General features: G+C 35.4%; 1 protein-coding gene across 2 annotated transcripts; it reads left to right on the top strand.

Annotated features, from left to right (window-relative positions):
- Positions 1-1,783: 1,783 nt before the first annotated feature.
- On the top strand, positions 1,784-19,734 carry LOC106772277 (ATP-dependent DNA helicase 2 subunit KU70). Of its 2 annotated transcripts, NM_001317277.1 has the most exon segments (19): positions 1,784-1,878; positions 1,974-2,051; positions 2,147-2,266; positions 2,570-2,684; positions 3,399-3,504; positions 3,585-3,702; positions 3,799-3,882; positions 4,004-4,062; positions 4,544-4,677; positions 5,024-5,067; positions 6,415-6,491; positions 7,154-7,301; positions 9,763-9,824; positions 13,084-13,144; positions 14,489-14,581; positions 14,684-14,804; positions 15,724-15,826; positions 15,996-16,179; positions 19,315-19,428. In NM_001317277.1, coding segments are annotated over 19 exon segments (1,890 nt in total). In that variant the 5' UTR covers positions 1,784-1,809.
- Positions 19,735-20,010: the final 276 nt, after the last annotated feature.

Genomic DNA, 20,010 nt, shown 5'->3' on the forward strand with positions numbered 1-20,010 from the left:
TTTTTTTTAGGAAAACTTTTAGTTGTCTCTATCACTACGTATTTGTCCGTGACAACGCCATTTATAGCGGTTAGTAGTATCATGATTGTCTTTGTCAAACTATTATCATATCATTAATGATATCTTCATCAAAGTTCTTACACATTTTTTAAGTTGTGAATCTGCTTCTTTTTTTATCATGCGTAGTGAGCATTTAGACAACTTTTTTTTCTCCTTAAGATTCATCATTTGCGGTTGCGTGTTCCATCTTTACTGAGGCAACTATTTAGAGTATCAAGTTGTTATTTCATCCATAACGATTTGCAATAAAAGATTTATATGGAGTAATATCTTGTATTTATTGTTTAGGGAGCGTCTTTTGGATTGGTATTTTGTCTTTTATGTCATCTTCACATATCTTTAATCATTTGGTGTCACTAAAGTCGAGAAACAAATATTTTTACCAAATCTTTATTGATTATATTAGTAATAAGTTTGACACATACAAAGTTGAAGGACATTGTTAGATATCTTATATTTATATTTTATATTTAAATAGTTAGTTATTATTTTTTATTTATATTTTAGGTTTAGTTTATATTTCTTTTATTGTAAACACAAGAAATCGTACATGTATATTCAATTACACCGATGTTAAAAATTATCTCAAGTTTTACTTAACCTAATTTAAATTTGATTTTAAATATCTCTTGTTTTCAAACATTCTTATTCTAATATTTTTATTTTTATTTTTAGTTTTATCATATCCATTATGAAATTTCATTTTCTTCAATTAATCTGACAAGTTTAATGAAGTTTTTAGTAATTAATTAAAATATAATAGTTAAATCACATGCATATTTACTTACCCTTTGAATTCAATATGGTGTTTTACATTTTAGAAACTCCGATCAAACCAATTATAGGCTAATATGATTTTTGGTTAACATTAAAATAATTGTTAGGTATTTCATTATGCATTTTAATATGTATTTTTGAGTTAAATATGTTTTTATCCCTTAATTTTCAGTGAAAATTGGAGTTGGTCTTTCTTTCAAACTTTGGCCTAATTTAGTCCTCAAACTTTAGAAATATATGAATTTAGTCTTTTACGAAATTTTGTTAGGTTTATTTGATGTTTCAAATAAGTGTCAACTAGTATAAACAACTCAAATGCTATCATGAAACGCGTTTGAAACATCAAATAAAATTAACAAAATTTGGATAAAAGGACTAAATTCAAACATTTTTAAAGTCGGGAGACTAAATTAAGCCAAAGTTTTGAAGAGGGACTCATTCCAATTTTCACAAGTTAAGGGACCAAAAACATATTTAACCCTATATTTTTTCTTGCACCCAATAAATTCTTTATGTTATATTGTGAAATTTAAAATGTAAATTTTGTATTTTAAATCTACAATCTAAACTTATTTTTTATTTCATATTTCAAAACATATAATCTAGATATAGTTTTCTATATTTTGGAACGTATAATTTAAAACACAATTTATATTTCGAATTATACAATGTAAAAAATATTTTTATTTTTATATTTTAAAATATACCATCTTAAGAATAAAAAAAATTATATTTCACACATTACATAAAAATTGATAAAAATGAATGTTAAGATTTGGGTAGATGAAAAAAAAAATGACCACAATTTTAAAAATGACAACTACAAATAATTTAAAAGAATAACATAGTTTCAATTTCAAGAACCAGAGTCCCATAAAGTTTTGGGCGCGTGTTTGAGAGAGATAAAAGGGGTTTCAAGTCTATTTTCTTATTACACTTGAGAATAGAAGAAAAGCGAAGCGTCAGTGCAAGATGGAGTTGGATGCTGATGATTTCTTCAGAGACGACGAAGACCAGGCCGAAGCTCAAGATTCGCTCCTTGTAAATTGCTCTCTCTCTCTCTCTCTATTTTTTTTTTCTTTCTTTTATGTTCTGTTCTGTTCAAATGTCAACTAAGTAGAAACCCCTTTTACCAGGAAGGTGAGTTGAGCAAAGAATACGTGGTTTACCTGGTTGATGCTTCACCTAAAATGTTCAACACCCTTTTCCCCACGGTTACTTTTCTTCTCCATTCATCACTATTCATTTATTTCCTTTATTCTTTTAGCTCTCTTGCCTATGAGAAACTGACTATCCATGGCTATGGCAGCAAGAACACCAGAAACTTGAATCTCATTTTCACATTGCCATATCTTGTATATCACAAACATTAAAGACTCAGATCATTACCAGATCCTACGACCAAGTTGCCATATGCTTCTTCAATACTGTAAGTTTTTTCTCACCCCTTCTTGCTTCTTGCACAGTAGAGCGGGGAAAAACCTTAAGCAAGGCAGCATTGTCACAAAATTTTGTTTTATTCTTGTGGTAGAAATTACAAATTAGAAGACTAGGTTTCTGATTTTCAGTTTTATAAATCTTAAAGGCCAATTAGAATTATTTTTTCTCCTTGCTACCTCAGTAATATGTGATGGCAATAATGAAATCCTTCATTGCGCATACTACTAAGGCTAAACTCTAATTCAGTGTACCTAGTTTTGCACTCTCTCATTTAATCTGTTTGTTATTTCAGAGGGAGAAGAAAAATTTACAAGACTTAAAGAGTGTTTTTGTATTTAATGTTCCTGAAAGAGAGTTTCTAGACAGGCCAACAGCACGGCTCATAAAAGAATTTGACCAGTTGGAGGGTAAGATTTTGGGCTTTCCAGTTGTGGTGGTGGATATAGAGAATCATTTTGGTGGACCTTATTTATCCTAAACTATCTTGTAGTCATTTTCTTTTCATAAGAGATGCCATTGAACTTGGTGTAGTATTCTTGTTAAATTTGTTATTTTTTTGTCACATCAAGATGATTAAAGATTTGGCTTGCTGACTAACTGGTTTTCAAACATATGTGAAGTTTACTGCATGATACTGTACAAACATGGGCAAAGTATTGTTTACCTGATGCAAATTTCCTTCTTTTGAAGTTTTGTTACTTCTGAAGCTGCTTGTTCCTGTTATACTTTTTTTTTTTTTTTCAATCTGTAACCAGGGTTTGAATTTTTTTTGGATAATATAATAGTGTTGTTCAGACTCTGATGACTGGCAGAGTAAACTAGAGAGAGGATGCGACTTCGAAGAAAAAGTAAAGCTGTGAATTTAATTAAACCTATGATTACATTGGCTATGTTATGTCTGCTAATAATTCACAATACACACACATTATTAGTGTATATGTTTTATCTTTTTCAATCCTTATAAGCTTTAGGTAATGCTTTTGTAAGTTTCTGAACTGCCATGTAGTGTATGATGTGGAGAATGCATTTAATAGGATTAATTTCTGATTCGGATTCTCACTTGTTTTGTGTATTATGTACTATATAATTCTGAGGCTATTGTTTATTTCAATCTTCTCTAGAGTTATTTTCAAAAAACATTGGAAGTCAGCATGGCATTGTGTCTGATACTCGAGAAAATTCTCTGTACAATGCTATCTGGGCAGCTCAGGCACTTCTTCGTAAAGGGTATTATATTGGCTATGGACACACACTACACACAGATTTTTTTCACGTTATTATTTGATAATTGGAAACATTTATACCAGGTCAGCAAAGACAGTTGACAAACGCATACTTCTGTTCACAAATGATGATGATCCTTTTGGTAGTATCAAAGGGGCTGCAAAATCAGATATGATAAGAATGACCCTGCAGAGAGCTAAAGTACCCATTAACATATGCTTTTCTTTATAGCATAGATGGTAAAACCATAAGGTTTGAAGAATGCTAGTGGTTCATAATTACTTTTTTTGGTTTAAGGATGCACAGGATCTTGGAATTTCTATTGAAATTCTTCCCTTGAGTTGCCCCGATGGAGTGTTCAAAATATCTCAATTCTATGCTGTATGTTTGCACATTTATGATATATATATTTGTTATGCTTCCCCCTCCCTAGATTTCTTCTCTAAAGTGATCCTGATTATATCATTTTTCCATGCTTACTTGTCAATTGTATGCCTTTTAGGATTTGATTGGGTTGGAAGGAGATGATCTCGTTGACTTTATGCCAGAAGCAGGAAAGAAGTAAGACCTATTATTTATGATATTCTCTGACTTATTCCTCTCGTGTCATTGAAATTGGGCATTGGGCATTGTAGTTTTACTGGTATGCTTCAATTCAATTTAGGTTGAGTTTTAGTTTTGGGGACTGAACCTCCAATTTTGTATTAGGGACATTTCTAAATGATTGGCTCCTGTATCGGTATCTTTCTATAGTTTACTTGTATTTCGCAATAAAAGAGGTGAAATTCATTAACGTATCAAAGTGGAAACAGGCTCTATATATCTTAATTATTTAAAGGATGAACATGTAGAATTTCTTGAAATCATTTATTCGCTGAAGAAAACTGCTCACGTTTTTGTAATATTATTTATATATTTTTAATAAGATCGTGATGTTGAGCAACTAATAGTTAAAAGTTATATTAACATTAGAAGTTGTTGTTTATTTAAGCACAATTCAATTTAAGGCTCGTTTTTCTCTATTTTTGTGTTTCAACTTCAGATTGGAAGATATGAAAAGTCAGTTAAGGAAACGCATGTTTACGAAGCGCATTGTCAAAAGACTTAAATTCACCATAGTTAATGGGATATCCATAGAACTTAATTCTTATGCTTTAGTTCGTCACACTGAGCCAGGTAAGAAAATTTCATGTCACTTTCTATCTTATAAAAGCTATTATTTTGCATAGTCCATTTTTTTTTTTGTTTAGTGGTTTTGTTTTATTTTGTTCTGTGTAACCTCTGCAATATTTTGCATTGGTCCTTTCTAAGTTTTTAACTTGGAAATTTATACCATATAAACTTACTGCTTTAGAAGCTATTTTTTTTCATAATTCATTTCATTGTTCTAGTGTTTTGTTATGTCCCATGTGACCTCTGCAAGCTTTTCCATTGGTTCCTTTAGTTTTTAACTTGGAAAATTTTAGCTTATACATATTCAGCTTATCTTAAATTAATGACACTCCATGCTTTTGATGTGTAGGAGCTGTCACATGGCTTGATTCTGTTACTAATCTTCCTTTGAAGGTGATTAATTTTATAATCTAAATTTGAAAATAGTCTATTTTCCATGGAATGATATAATGTTACAATTTAAATTCGAGAATTTAATAATCTTGTTCTTTGTGTAGAATTCACATAACAAAGAAATGATGTTCCCTGTTGAATTTGGACATGATCCTTGTATCCATAACTATTGTATATGATTGCCAAGAAAGATATAAGTGAGTCTATTATGGAAACTGGATCAGAAGACTTAAAGAAGATGAAGTTTACAGAGATAAAAGAGACAACACCATATATTTCCATCGATGAAAAGTATTACAGAAACAATAACTCTGACTCTTCGAGGATCCAGCATCCTCCCACACATATTTTTTTCCTCCTCCCCTTTTCTCCAGATCCCAAAAGTATTTATGCAAACCTCTCTTATTCTTTATCTAGCTCTACTGACATGGTAACTGACTCCCAACTACTTGTAATTCCGTCACATAGCTCAAGTCCCATTTCCCTTTTTTCTTCTTTCACAACCTTTGTAGTAGGAGGACGTATCCTATCTGTCTACATACTAAAATTTATTTGTAGACCATTGTCATTACTTTGGAGAAAGAACGTGTTAGGTTTCTTGATAGCCGAAAACCTTCAGTTTCCACCCACAAACACCAGTGTTGACAATCTCAGCACTGGAAAACAATCTTATTAATCCTACACACATACAGTACACGATTACAACCAAGGGAAAATGTTTCCCTTCACACAGGATGTCTCTACACCTGTCCAGCCTCTTCATTTTACAAAAAAAGAGTCTTCTAAAAGACACCACCCTTCCTATATATAGTCTTCCCACTAAGGGGACTACAACCACCCAAACCACCTAACAACCTATGTTTTATTTTTAACCACCTTCCTCCTAACATAGACCCTCATATTCCTATCAGACTGTGTATGGACTTTTTTGACTTCCAGGTAGTTTCTTACTGCAAATAAATTGCAGCCTCATTTTTCTTAGCTCTATTCCCACTTCCCTTATTTTTTCTCTCATTAAACTTTGTAATAGGAGGTTGTATCCTCTTAGTCTTTGTAAAGTTTATTTGTAGAATATAATCACTACTTTCGAGAAAGAATGTCTATAGTCTTTTTCTATGACTTCCTGGTAGTTTCATGAAAATCAAGCTACTGCAATTAAATTTCTGCCCTATTTTTCTTGTTGCTAGTGTCTATAATCATTCCTTTTTTTTTTTTTTATATATATGATTTTATCTATGGAATAACAACGTTGTTGAATTTCCATTGGTTATATTCTTTTAGTCAAACCATAATGCTTAGTGCTCTTAGAGCTGTATAAGTCAATTGTAAGCTGGTTTGATGGTGCAGATTGAAAGAACTTTCATATGTGCTGATACTGGTGCAGTGGTGGAAAATCCTACTAAACAGTTTTTACCTTATAAAAGGTATGCATTTTATACTTCCATTTATTTTTAATTTTTATGTTTGGACAATTTTCTTCACTTCAATTTTTTCTATTTGGATTTGATTTGAAAAAGAATATTAACTGTACTATATGGGGCATTGCTATCGTTGCTGAGAATAGGAGTTTTTGGAATCTGATCATAGCCAATTACTTGTTCTGGGACAATCTGTCATTGAAGGAGGGTGTGAGATGGTTTTGTTTAGTTTCTGAAAATATAGGGGTGAATAATATCATTGTAATGAAAATAAGGTGGCCTTTTCTGTAATGCTAAGTGAAAATATACTACCAATTGAAAAATGAAAAACAGAGAAGGGATCAAACGTTACCCAGGTCTACCTAATCCTAGTTGGTTGTGAAAAAGTTGGTGTTTTTTTACTTAATTTCTGGAAATTATGTTCTTCTGGTTCTTTTGTTTTTAAACTATTTAAAATTGAGACCGTAATTTTAGAAAAGGCGGAAGTTTTTTTGCAGTTTGAAATGGATGCAGAGTTGCAGCTTTGAAAGGGGATTAGAATAACCAACCATATTGACATGAAATTTCTATATGCATGACTGTAAAAATACTTTAGATGCCCTTTTTCTATTTCTTGAGGCCTTGTTGTTTCCTTTTCTTTCTAATTATAATTTTATTTATTTTTTCAGCCAGAATATTATATTTTCGATGGAGCAACTATCCGAAATTAAAAGAATTTCAACTGGACAGCTTAATCTTTTAGGGTTCAAGCCACTGAGTTGCTTGAGAGATTATTACAACTTGAAGCCATCGAGTTTCCTTTATCCTAGTCATGAGGTTACTGGTTTTTGTCTCATATGAACTGTTGATGGCATCTTTAGTTATGGATAATGTTGGATTTTAAATGTAACTTTTGTGCTTGGTGATGATTGACACTATATTGCTCATATAGATTTGACGTGAGACCTCAACATTGTCAATACACAATTAGAAATCTGGCTAATCTGAATATTTTAAATTAGAAATCCGTGTATTCGTTAGATTACTTAATTATAGGAATTAGAATAATTGGGCCGATACTGCAATTGATGGCTGTAAATATCTTTGTAATATTCATAGATGGTATGATCAATTAAAAAGGCAGAAAAACGGAAATTCTGACTTATAATCCTTATTTTATACAGGGTTTGGGTACTTTTCATATATAGTAGTCCTTACTGTCTAAGGTTTGGTAGTTCTCACCTTACAATATGGTTGTGGGTTATCAGATTTTTTATACGAAGAAAAAGCTTTGAAAAACTTAACAAAAGGAGAACTGAATGTCATTTCATTTAAAACAGAAAGAGTACACATGCTGATCATATATAGGCTCTAAAGAGGTTACAAAAACATTTCAGAAAATAGAAAAGCTAACATCCAGTTGAATAAGTGAATGTTTTATATGTTTGTCTATTACCCCATCAAACTCAAGATGAGGTATTTTTATGGACAAACCTGCACATTTTGTTTGTGCCTAAGAAGTTCAAAAGGGTCAGAAGGAAGAGGCTTGGTAAGAACATCTGCCCACTGGCAATGACATGCTGCTTGCAGATCCAGAAGTAGACCTTCGGTAGTTGATCTCAGAGGCCCAATCCAAATCACTCATGGCTGTGACAGAAAAAGGTTGAGTTCTTGAGTCTGGTTGCATATGAAGTCTATAAGAAATAATGTCAGTAAAATATTTTAAGATTCTTTTAACAGCTGTCCAATGATCATCCAAAGGGTTTGACATGAATTGACCGACTTTTTAGATGGCATAGCTAATATAAGGTCTTGTAAGAGTAGCATACTGCAAGGCTCCAATAACTGATTTGTACAAAGTGGGATCAGAAGATAAATTTGATTTTGTTTTATAGTTTGCAGAATTAAACCTTACGAGATGATATAGGTCGAGCGTCAATCAAATTAGTTTTATGCAAAAGATCTCTAATATATTTACTTTGGTTCATCACAGCAGTCTTGTTTGAATGATAGTTGATTTCTGTTGCCAAAAAATAATCAAGTTTACCCAGCTGCTAGAGAGAAATACCAGAGTGCAATTTGTGAGTGAGCTGCTGAATAAGAGAGAGAGATGTATCAGTGATAATGATATCATCAACATATACCAATATGTAAGCAATTTCAGAGTTATAGGCTGATAGGTAATAGGGAAGGATCATACTTAGTTGAACGAAAACCAAGCTTCAAAAAAGTTTGTGTTGAGTTTGTCAAACCACTGTCTAGGAGCTTGTTTGAGGCCATATATGGCTTTATTAAGTCTGCAGACCTGAGATTTATGAGACCTCAAATCCAGGAGGATGGACCATATACACTGTTTCTTCAAGATCGAAGCTGTCTAGCACGTGCCTTGTTATGGACAAAGAAGTAATCATGAATTTGTTCCCATGCCTGATAATAGTGAACAGCTCCAAGAACGCCAGACAAGATGGACTTTGACAGTGTTGTTTGAAGCCAAGAAGCAAGATTCGATCTTGGACTTTCCATTCTTTATAGCACATGATTGGTTGTTCCCGAGTCACTATCATAATCACAAGGAAGTGCGAAGGAATCACTGGATTTACAACAAGTCTGTGAAATCTGTGACTTTATGACAGAAAGAGTACACAAGCTGAGCATATATATGCTCTAAAGAGGTTACAAAAAAAACATAACAGAAAACAGAAAAGTTAACATCCAGTTGAATAACTGAATGTTTAACATGTACATCTCTAGAAGGGGTCGAGTTTGACTCTTAACATGTATTTGTCTTTGTTCTAGATGTCCAAATTATTATGGGTGTGTTTAGATCACATCTGCAAGAGATATGATCAATGTAGTCCTTGTAGGATTTAAGCAAGTTCTCACTTTTCAGAAATTGGGCTTAAGGCTTACCAGCCTCACAAATTTGGTTAGTAAGGTAACAACTACTCAAGCTTTATCAGGGCTACGTTGGTCATATCCCTATTTGATGTGTGATTTCTGTAGAATGGGATGTTTTTTCATTGGTACATAGATCATGTGCGTTCTTCATCTTGCCATTGGGAATCTTGTTTGATGCAAGTTGTTTTTATGACTTTGCTACCAATAAATTGCTCTCATCAAATGGATGCATATAGTGTCCCTTTTACAGATAAAAAAGTATTTGTATCTAGTAGTCTATTGGTATTTTTCGAAATGCTGGCATGTGTAGTAGTTGCACCAAATCTATCTTACATGCTTCTCTAGTTTGTATGTTTATCCCTTTCATAGTATTCTTCTGTGATGCCTTTTTCCTTTGCAGGGTACAGACAGCAGCATGTGCATCTTCATTGCCCTTCATAGGTCCATGATAGAACTCAACCGGTATCCTTGATTCATTGTCTTTAAGGATTTTTTTAATTGCACTTTCACATCCTTTGTTCGTGTCTACATCAACATCTTTATTCTTTGTTTTTGGCGATTATGAGAATTTAATATCTTAATGTAGTTTGATTCTAAGTGTGTTCCAATTGGGTATCTGCATTTTCTTTTTCTTAAAATGTTACTTGTTATCAAATTAGAGTTTGAAGTGGTAGCATGTTAGGCCTCTACGGGTAGTTAGGAAGAAGTCTGTATAAAAGGGGTTGGGGTGCTTTAGGAGAGTCAGTTTTGAAATCTTATTGATTGTGCTGGAACTCTTGGAGTTCTGTGGGGGAGAGGTTAAGCTCTCTGGGTATCTTGTATTCATCATTGTTTGGCAATATACAAAGGTTATACAGTTTTGAGTTGTGTGTTGGGTGTGTGTACTGTGTGCGTTCTATAGGTTCTTGATTAAAAGAACCTATCATTTGGTCCGACCTGCCGGATCCTATTGTTGGGGGTGCTGTGACAGAGAGATGGAGAAAGCGATGGAGGCACGACTCGAAGCGATTGAAATAAAGGTGAAGGGATTGAAGGCGGAGTCTGTGGCGGTACGTCGAGACTTACAACAAATTATGAAGATTTTGGAAAAAAAGGGAAATCAAATGGAGAGTAGTTCGGATGATAGTACCGTGAATGATAACAGACATAGAGGGAATGGGGAGACCGAAGGTGGTGGAAGCGGTGAAAGAAGTGGAGAGCAAAAACCTTGGAGGAAGAGGGTTGAGTTACCAACCTTTGACGGAGACGAACCACTCAGTTGGCTCAATCGGGCAGAAAGGTTCTTTGATATTCAGAAGGTGAACGATGACGAAGATAAGGTAGAGTTCGCTTATATGAGTATGGAAGGGAGTGCGAGTTACTGGTTCAAGATTTGGAAAGACAAAGCCAAGAACCATTCTTGGCCGGGCTTGAAGGCGGCGTTGATAAACCGATTTGGAGGGGGATTGCGCGGAACGTTGTACGAGCAGCTGGTGACGCTGCGACAAGATGGGTCGGTGGAGGAGTTTACCCGCAACTTCGAGATGTTATTGGGACAAACGCAGGGTTTGTCGGAGGAACTGGCGTTGGGATTTTTCTTGGCCGGATTACGTGAGGACATTAAGGAACAGGTGAGGATTCAAGATCAAGATCCCCAAGAGTTGATGATGGCAATGCGAGTCGCACGTGACATGGAGGAGGCGATGTTACGAGCAAGAGGGGGAAACTCGAATGGGTCCGAGATTAACCCATCTGGATCGCGATTGACGGAGGTAGTGGTGCGATCAGAACCTACTAGACCCACGGTGAACCAGTCCGGAGGAGCGGAGAGTCTGGGGTCGGCGCTGAGAGAAGGAGTCGTAACTCGTTTGACGGCAGGGGTGAGCACCATGGGGGGAAACGACAACAGAGGTGAGGAACCGTCCTTACCCAGAATTCCTTAAGAGGAAAGAAGAGGGCCAATGTTTTCGATGTGGAGGGCCGTTCGCACCTAGCCACCGTTGCACCGAGAGAAGCATGCGCGTGTTGCTATTGGAGGAAGATGAGGAGGAAGTTGTGAGTGAGGAAGTGGTGGAACTCGAAACAAAGTCCATGGAGCTGTCTGCCTGCTCAACAGAAGGGATGACCCCAACCAGAACGATGAAGATGACGGGGTGGATCAGAGGAAGAAGCGTGGTGGTCCTTATTGATAGTGGCGCCAACCACAATTTTGTCAGCCGGAAGTTAGTGGAGGAATTGAAGTTACCTTTGATTGATACTCCGGCGTATCGGGTGAGCCTGGGAGATGGGCGGAAGAAAACGACCAGGGAACGTTATAAAATTCAATTGAAGTTGGGAGAAGCTACGGTGGAGGGAGACTTTTATTTGTTCGACTACAGGGGTGTAGATATTATTTTGGGCATAGAAATGACCATGGGGTATGATCTGACGGGTGAGAGGGTGAGAGAAAAGGGGGACCTTGTTTTTTCCAAACAGCTGGTGGAATCAAAAGCCCTCCTCAAGCTTGAGGATGCTGAAACGTGGACACTAGAACTGGGTCTAGTGGAGAATGAGGTGGACGGAGAGAGGCAAAGTGATTTGACCCCTGTGCAAACAGAGCTGAGTGCGGTTCTGCACCAGCACTACCAAATGTTCCAGGAGAGAGAAAAACCTGCACTGTCCAGCATAGAGAACAGTGAGTGGCCTGATGATTTGACAGAAGTGCAGAAAATTTATTTTTTGACAAAAGTGCAGAAAATTAATTTGGAAGCGGTGCTGGAAGCGCATTATCGTGCACTTCGAGAGATGCAAGGCTTACTTCCACCTCTTGATATTAAGCAACATTACGTAATAAAGTTTGAGACTTGGAAAGTGGGTTTCACCGAGAGGAGAAAAACCATGACCAGAAGAGATCTTGAGATTGGCGGTGGGAGAACCAAGAACAGGAACAACAAAACAGGGGAAAATTACACTGCAAAGCTGATACCCATTGGATATCATGGCTGGTTCCTATGTTTGGGGTTGCTAATATTTATTTGCATGTACATAAACAATTGTTGCAAAAATAACTTCGGTCCCCATGGTGGCTGCGTGGCTAAGTTTCTTGGAAGGTTCTCTTTCGAACCTATGCACGAGAACTTGTTGCTTGGTCTTTCTCTTCAACATTGACTTCAACCTTGGGGACAAGGTTGTTTCGGGGGAGGGTGGTATTGTTAGGCCTCTACGGGTAGTTAGGAAGAAGTCTGTATAAAAGGGGTTGGGGTGTTTTAGGAGAGTCAGTTTTGAAATCTTATTGATTGTGCTGGAACTCTTGGAGTTCTGTGGGGGAGAGGTTAAGCTCTCTGGGTATCTTGTATTCATCATTGTTTGGCAATATACAAAGGTTATATAGTTCTGAGTTGTGTGTTGGGTGTGTGTACTGTGTGCGTTCTATAGTTTCTTGATTAAAAGAACCTATCATAGCATGTTGAATCAAATTCTACATCGAGAAATCTTTGGTATTTATGGGGCGGTTGCATGAATGTTAATTGGAAAAGGGAAAGAGAGGGATTTGTCAAAGCTGCTACTGAAATCTAGTTAGGTAGTGTGTGACAAAAACAAGTGACAAATATTATATATTAACTAAGCATCCTCTTATAATACTACTAAGTTGTATTAAATGATTGATATAGTAGTTTGTATGGTTGTAACATGACTGATGTTAAATGACACTTTCATATACTAATAATTACCAATCAAAGTAATTATCTGATTTTTCTTTCAGTTTTGCTGTTGCTTTTAGTGGTAGTTCTTCTCGCCCTCAATTAGTTGCTCTCATTGCACAGGTACAATATGTTGAATGCTAGAAATTTGGCATTGTAATGAATGATTGCTTTCTTGGCTTAAAAGCTGATGTGACGTAGCTGTTTGATGGCTTTGTCTTGCATTCTTTTGTATACTCATATTTTCCTGATCATTGATCTTTATACTTATGCTCAAGATTTCTTTTAACCGGATCATGTGACAAGAGAGCCGAATTTGGTTTCACAGACAATTCAGGCTGTGTTTTTTGTTAGAATTGTGATTGTGAGTGCGATATGAATGATACAACACTGAGAAAACCTAGCTCAATCATGCAAAACTAATTTATAAGAGAACTTTCTAGGCTTTATAATTTTTTATTTGTCATATTTAATCAATGTGAGACTAAATAACACCTTTAAGGCTGAGAATTAGTGCTGCACCGAGAGAGGTCCCAATTGAGATGGGCTAGTGATGACCACCGTCAAGGTGATTTTCCAACATTTCCCGTCATGCCCAGACTACAAGCTTGTAGTGTGACACATACTTGTAAAACTAAGTTAACCTTATAAAACTAACTTGTAAAGTGAGAATTACTCAAGTTTTATAACCTATATTTAAGTCATATTTCTAGCTAGGACTAAATCACCATCCTCAAGGTTGGAATTAAGACAACTCTAGAGAGGCCACAAATTGGATGGGCTAGGGTTTATGGCAATTAAGACGACTTTACAATACCTTTGCAAAATTGTAACTTCTGAAGAAGTTGTTTCACTCACGAGGCCACATGTGGTGAGGGTCGTAGCGTGGTAGTATGCCTTTTCATTGGAACTCTCAAAAACATTTTGCTGTATACTCTCCTTCATGAAATAAGATTACTTTTTTAAAACCATATTTGTCAGAAATAAATTGCTTGTCCATTGGACAATCTGCCCTATGTCTAGCCTTCATATGTCAATTAGGTTACCAATCAACCTGTAATACCCTTAGGATCAAAATAGGATGTGGTGGTTAGGTACAAGCTTCCATCTGTGTATATGATTTGGCTCATTCTAAATATTCAGAACATACATGGCTTGCCTTTGCTGAGGTACTTCAATTCAAAGAAAATTTCTGTTGTTTGAGGCATTCAATGCCATCATGATCATCACATGCAATAATTATGTTATCAATATCAACAATTGAGTAAATGCAAAGATTGGAAGAACATATACAAAACACAGTGGTCCGCTTCACTCTGAATCGTTCCAAACTCCTGAATTAACACAATTTTAACCTATTCTAAAAGGATCTCAATATAATTTTTGCAATCAATACAATCTAATTGTAATCTTGGCTATTCATTTAATGTGCTTGTATGGGATTCTTACCTCATGTATGATTATTAGGAAGAAGTTATTCAATCCGGTAGTCAGATTGAGCCACCCGGAATGCATATGATTTATCTTCCATATTCTGATGACATCAGACTTGTTGAAGAGGTAGAAAATTGCAATATTTTGACTTTGTTTAAACTTTAAATGTCTAAAACAGTGAAAATTTTAAATATGAAAATGTTATCTTGGTGGATATGATTTTTACAGCGTTATTCTGATACAAGTGGGATGGTGACTAAAGCAAGTAGTGATCAAATAAAAAGGGCAGCTGATTTAATTAAGCGTGTTGACTTGAAAGATTTTTCTGTATGCCAAATTAGCAACCCTGGTAAGCCTCTTCTCCCTTCCTCTGGCTTACTTCTCTCCTTGCTGTTTGGCAATTCTGCATATACTTCTAGTAAGCTTCATTGGTTTTATAGTAATTTATTCTCTCATCTAGAAACACCCACCTTGACTGAATTATACAGTTTACTTAAAGATACAGGATTAAGCATGCTGGTGATTTTTATATGAAGGCTGGTTGACAACGAATAAAAGTAGCAGTGTTACTCAAGATTTCTCCAAATATAATATTCATTTGCTTATGTTTTTTAAATGTTACCAGACTTTAAATATAAATGATGTAATGATGTATATATTGAAGAGTTTATTCCTGAACCTGATATATTGCATCAAAAGGTTATTCTTATTTGGTGGGGCTGTTTACCTTGATCAAATGAAGCCACTTTTCTATATCTTAAAAACCTATTTTTTTTGGAAAGATCAGTTTGTTCAATGAATCATAAAGTTGTTTTTGGTAATCTTTTTATCTCACTCGCTTTTCTTACTTGGGCCTCTGTTGGTTTCTCCTTGCATAACCAAAGGCTAGAATCTCTCATCCTTTTTAACCCATCCCATCTACCCCAACAACATCTTCATCTCTTCCAACTCTGATAGATTATTATTATTTTTTTTGTTGAAAAGCATTGCATTTATATACTCCATTCCATTAGCTTTACCCAATAATTAGACCTTTTGTTGATATTTTACTCAATGAAATCAATAAATTGTAGAAATATATGAACTTCATAATAACGTTTTACTGTTTTGTGTCTGTTTACTTATTTTTGATTTTATTCCTTGATAGTGTATGGTGATTAGCTACTTGTAGCACGTGTCTTGTTCTACTTCTAATTATTATTCCCATTTGACAAAAGAAAAGATATTGTGATTCCTGATGATAAAAAATAAGCTTTTTTCATCTTCAGCCCTGCAAAGACACTATGCTGTACTGCAGGCATTAGCATTGGAAGAGGATGATGTTCCAGAAATGAAAGATGAAACATTACCTGACGAAGAAGGCTTGACCAGGTAAGCGCTAGTTATTCATAATAAATTGAGCATTTTGTTGAGTCTGAATAGCGGACCGTAAAATGAAACTGAAAGAAAGTATATCTGTTCTGTCCTCTTTGACCTTTCATCTATTTGCTGATGAAGAGTTTAGTATGAAGTGATAATCCTGCTTATATATTACCTGCAGACCAGGAGTGGTGAGGGCAGTGGAAGAATTCAAAACCTCGATATATGGGGATAATTATGATGAGCAGAATGAGCATGGCATTGGGAAGCCAACTGAAGCCTCAAAGAAACGAAAAGCAATGCTAGAGTTTGCAACTACAGAGTGTAAACAATATGACTGGGGCGAGCTTGCTGACACTGGAAAGGTAATCCTTGGAAGTTTTTTCATGCAGTGCTTATTTGTGGAAATTTTAATCAAATTTTGGATAAGCAGGTGTGCTTAAGCCTAAGCCAATTTTACATCGAACATACCTAGTTACCTACCTTCGAAATTCAAGCATTGATTTTCTCGTAGGTTTTTCAGTTGCAATACAAGCTATGGAATAAACAGGCAAACTGTACTGGACAAACCATGTAGCTATACTTAAACTAGCTTTCAGTTATACCTAAACTGACAAACTTCTATTGATAACAGTCTCAAAAATTACATTAACATCGTTTTTATTTGTAATGATCAAATACTTCAAATAAGGAAATAAAAGTATGTTGAAATGAGTAGGAAGATTTTAAGGATTTTTTTTCTAATCATTAGTAGAGATATTGGGGATATTTTTATTCTGATAATCCTCTATTTACAACATCCCCTCAAGGTGGTTGTTTCCTTATTTGATATTTTTTGTCAAAGAATTTGTCTTCTTCCTCACTGGGTTTGTTCAATCCCATTTTTGGGCTTCATCATTTGGATCTTGAGCATCCTCCAAAGACAAATACGGTAATGGTAAAAATGAAAGCTCTTTTTGCTTCAACTGTTTACTCCCATGAAGTGGGCAGCTGAAAAGAAAAATATCCTGCTTCATTAAAGGTGACATTTCTATTTCTATTCACCTTCTCTAAATTTCTAAAAACTTCTAAAACTTTTACAAACTAATTTTCTTTCTAATTTCTTTAAGCTTTCTAAGTTACCCCCTTTGTATATCTTCTTTATTCTTCCTAAATCTCGTTCTTCTTATATTCCATGATGCTTTTGAGGTCCTCATCGGTATAATATTCAAGAAACTTAGTTATTGATTCAATCATTGTTTTAGGTTAGAATATTTATCCTATTTATCATGATTATATTGTGTCTAGGGTTACCCTATTTATCATGATTATATTGTGTCTAGGGTTATTCTATTTATCATGATTATATTGTGTCTAGGGTTGTCCTAATTATCATGTACTCTTGTATCAATTTATTTTTATAAATAGAAGATTATGAGAGGGATCAATTACGCCCTCTAGTATTATTTTACAGTTCAATTCTCAAGTTGGTATCAGTTTGCTGATCCTTTTCTACTCTATCTTTGTTGCCGTCGATGGCAAGTCGCCGGTGGCTGCTGCCACCGACGACTCCCTAAAAGTCTCTTTTTTAACCTGTCTTTATACTTCAATGGGCGATCTTGGTTTCCGTCTCACCCGTTGTCCGCCATCGTCTGTTGCTGTCTTCCGTCCACCGTCGTCTCCGACCACCATCTCGGCCACTGTCGTCGGTCGTCCGCTGTCGCCGGCCACCGTCATTGTCTCCGACCACCGTCTCTGGCCACCGTCTCCGACCACTGTCGCCGACCAGTATCACCAGCCAATGTCGTCGGTCGTCATTTCTACCACTTGCGCCACCGATGCACCAACACCTAGTCCTACCTCTATTGCTTCCGCTATCTTCTTCTCTATTCTAATTGTGTCTAGGGTTATCCTATTTATCATGATTATATTGTGTCTAGGGTTATCTTATTTATCATGATTATATTGTGTCTAGGGTTACCCTAATTATCATGTATTCTTGTATCAATTTATTTTTTTAAATAGAAGATTATGAGAGGGATCAATTAAGCCTTCTAGTATTATTTTACAGTTTAATTCTCAAGTATTCTAACATTATAAAAAGATCAAGTTTCTCCTTATACGCTTTCATACGAGGCATCAAAGAAAAAAAAACACAAAACAAAGACATAATAGAGAGAAACCATTTAGCAGAAGAACCAAAAAAATTATGTTATTCAAATCAGAGCCAAAGGAGATGTCACCTCCACTTGGAATGGGTTTAAGAGGTCTTGACAACCCTATCTATGGCAATGGCGAGTGAGTAGGGAGGTTCAACACATACATAGATCTCCACACTGGTAAGGTATTGCCCGCTTTGGGTCAAGTCCTCACGGATTTGCTTTTGGTACCACTCCAAAAGACCTCTTATCAAGAAAAGTATTTTATATGTATATAAACACATGTTCATCTCTTGTTTTATCTAATATAAGACTTTGTTTGTATCTTAATAGTTGCTAGAGGTACCTGTTCTATACAAGTTGAACAATGTAACTGGCAGTGTTGTTATTATGATGTGATGTGAGGTGCACCTTTCTAACCCACTACTAACCACAGTAACGAACAAAGGATTTGGCTGCTATTAATATGATGAAATTTGGACATGGTGTTGGTTGCTATATTGGGGGATGAGATATGACCGTGACTTAAGATTCATGTACCGTTAAATAGAAACGAGGAATGACTACTTATAATAAAGCACAGGTTAATATGAGTTGACTAGAACTTAAGATTACCAAACCTTGGACACAATCTTCCTATAGATGGAGAGCCACTTGTCTGGCCTTTTCTAGCCTCTTCTAGCCTCTTCTTCCTGCTTACCTAGCTTTTGTCTTAGTGACTGTTCTTTTCTATAGGTCTTTTACTAATAAAGTGAAACAGTTCCTTTCACCAATTCCAGTGGAAATAGGGCTCCCGATTTTTGGAGCTTTGGTACCAATTTGAACTGTGTAAGGAAATAACAAATTATTTTATTAAGGGTTAAATATATTTTGTCTCCAAACTATTAACTAAAATTGTATTTTATTCCTGTTCCAAAGTATATATATCAATTTCGTTCCTACACTTTATAAAAAAATGTTTCTACACTTTATAAAAAAAATGTCATCGGCACTAGAGTCTTCCTCACCTCCCTTTAACTCTCTATCTCTCTCCTCAGTACAACTCTCTTTTTGGTGGTGACTGGTGGGGGTTGATTGAGGGCGCGGGTGTTTAGGGTTTAGGATGCCTTGTGTCTGGTCTGCACCTCCAACAACAAGGTGATTATGGCTCAAAGTTGTAACGAAGTTGTAATTATGGCTCAAAGTTACCGTACCTTATACAGACAAAGATGTTAGTCACACTTCAAATTTGAGTTTCTGGCATCGGATGTCTATAAGTTTAGGTGGGGTTGTAATAATGGCTTAAAATTTTCATTTGCAGTGCCGCTCTTTCTTTTAACTTTCAAAATTGCTGATTTGGAATCATTTGATATTTTTTTGCAGTTAAAGGATTTGACTGTGGTGGAGTTGAAGTATTATCTTACCGCACATAATCTTCCTGTTTCCGGAAAGAAGGAGGCTATAATTAGCCGAATATTAAGTCACATGGGAAAATGAGCAAGGGGCCAAAGTTTTCATTAATGATTTTGCAACGTGGATAACTAGAACCTAAGACTTTTGGCTACATGGTCTGCTAAAGTTAATGTTTTGATATCTTATTCTTGAACGTATGTGGATAAAAGGGTTAGCTATACATTGTATTAGGGTATGTAGTAGCATAGTTTACCGGTTGAAGACATAATCTGTGTTAGACATCCAACCCTGTTTTGATTAAATTGCTAGCATTCCAGTTATGATTCATAACAGGAAATGACAAAAATTCTGGCTATTAAAAGGTGATTTTTTCCGTTGTCTGATTTATAATAGCAATGTTTTATACTCATTTTGCTTGTGAAGAGGTTCAGAGACCTCTAAAAGATGAATAAACATTGCGATATTGTTGATATGGATGGATTACTTAGTGGGATTGAAGTTTTAAAACGTGTTTTCTGTTCATGCTCTGCATTAAACTTTGTCTACCATTCTTCTCCTTTTGTGACTCAATCAGCATTTGGTTGAAAGAATCAAAACTGTTAAATAAAAATATATTCATATTCTATTTTTTAGGAGGAATTTAGGCATTATTTAAATTAATTAATT

The sequence above is a fragment of the Vigna radiata genome, chromosome 8 (assembly GCF_000741045.1).
Source record: "Vigna radiata var. radiata cultivar VC1973A chromosome 8, Vradiata_ver6, whole genome shotgun sequence".
NCBI lineage: Eukaryota > Viridiplantae > Streptophyta > Magnoliopsida > Fabales > Fabaceae > Vigna > Vigna radiata.

Bases quoted from the DNA above. Each gene is read 5' to 3' on its own strand.
- LOC106772277 (XM_014658570.2), top strand. The intron at 7,302-9,762 runs GTTACTGGTTTT...TTTCCTTTGCAG, and splicing joins TCCTTTATCCTAGTCATGAG to GGTACAGACAGCAGCATGTG. The intron at 14,805-15,723 runs GTAAGCCTCTTC...TTTCATCTTCAG, and splicing joins ATGCCAAATTAGCAACCCTG to CCCTGCAAAGACACTATGCT.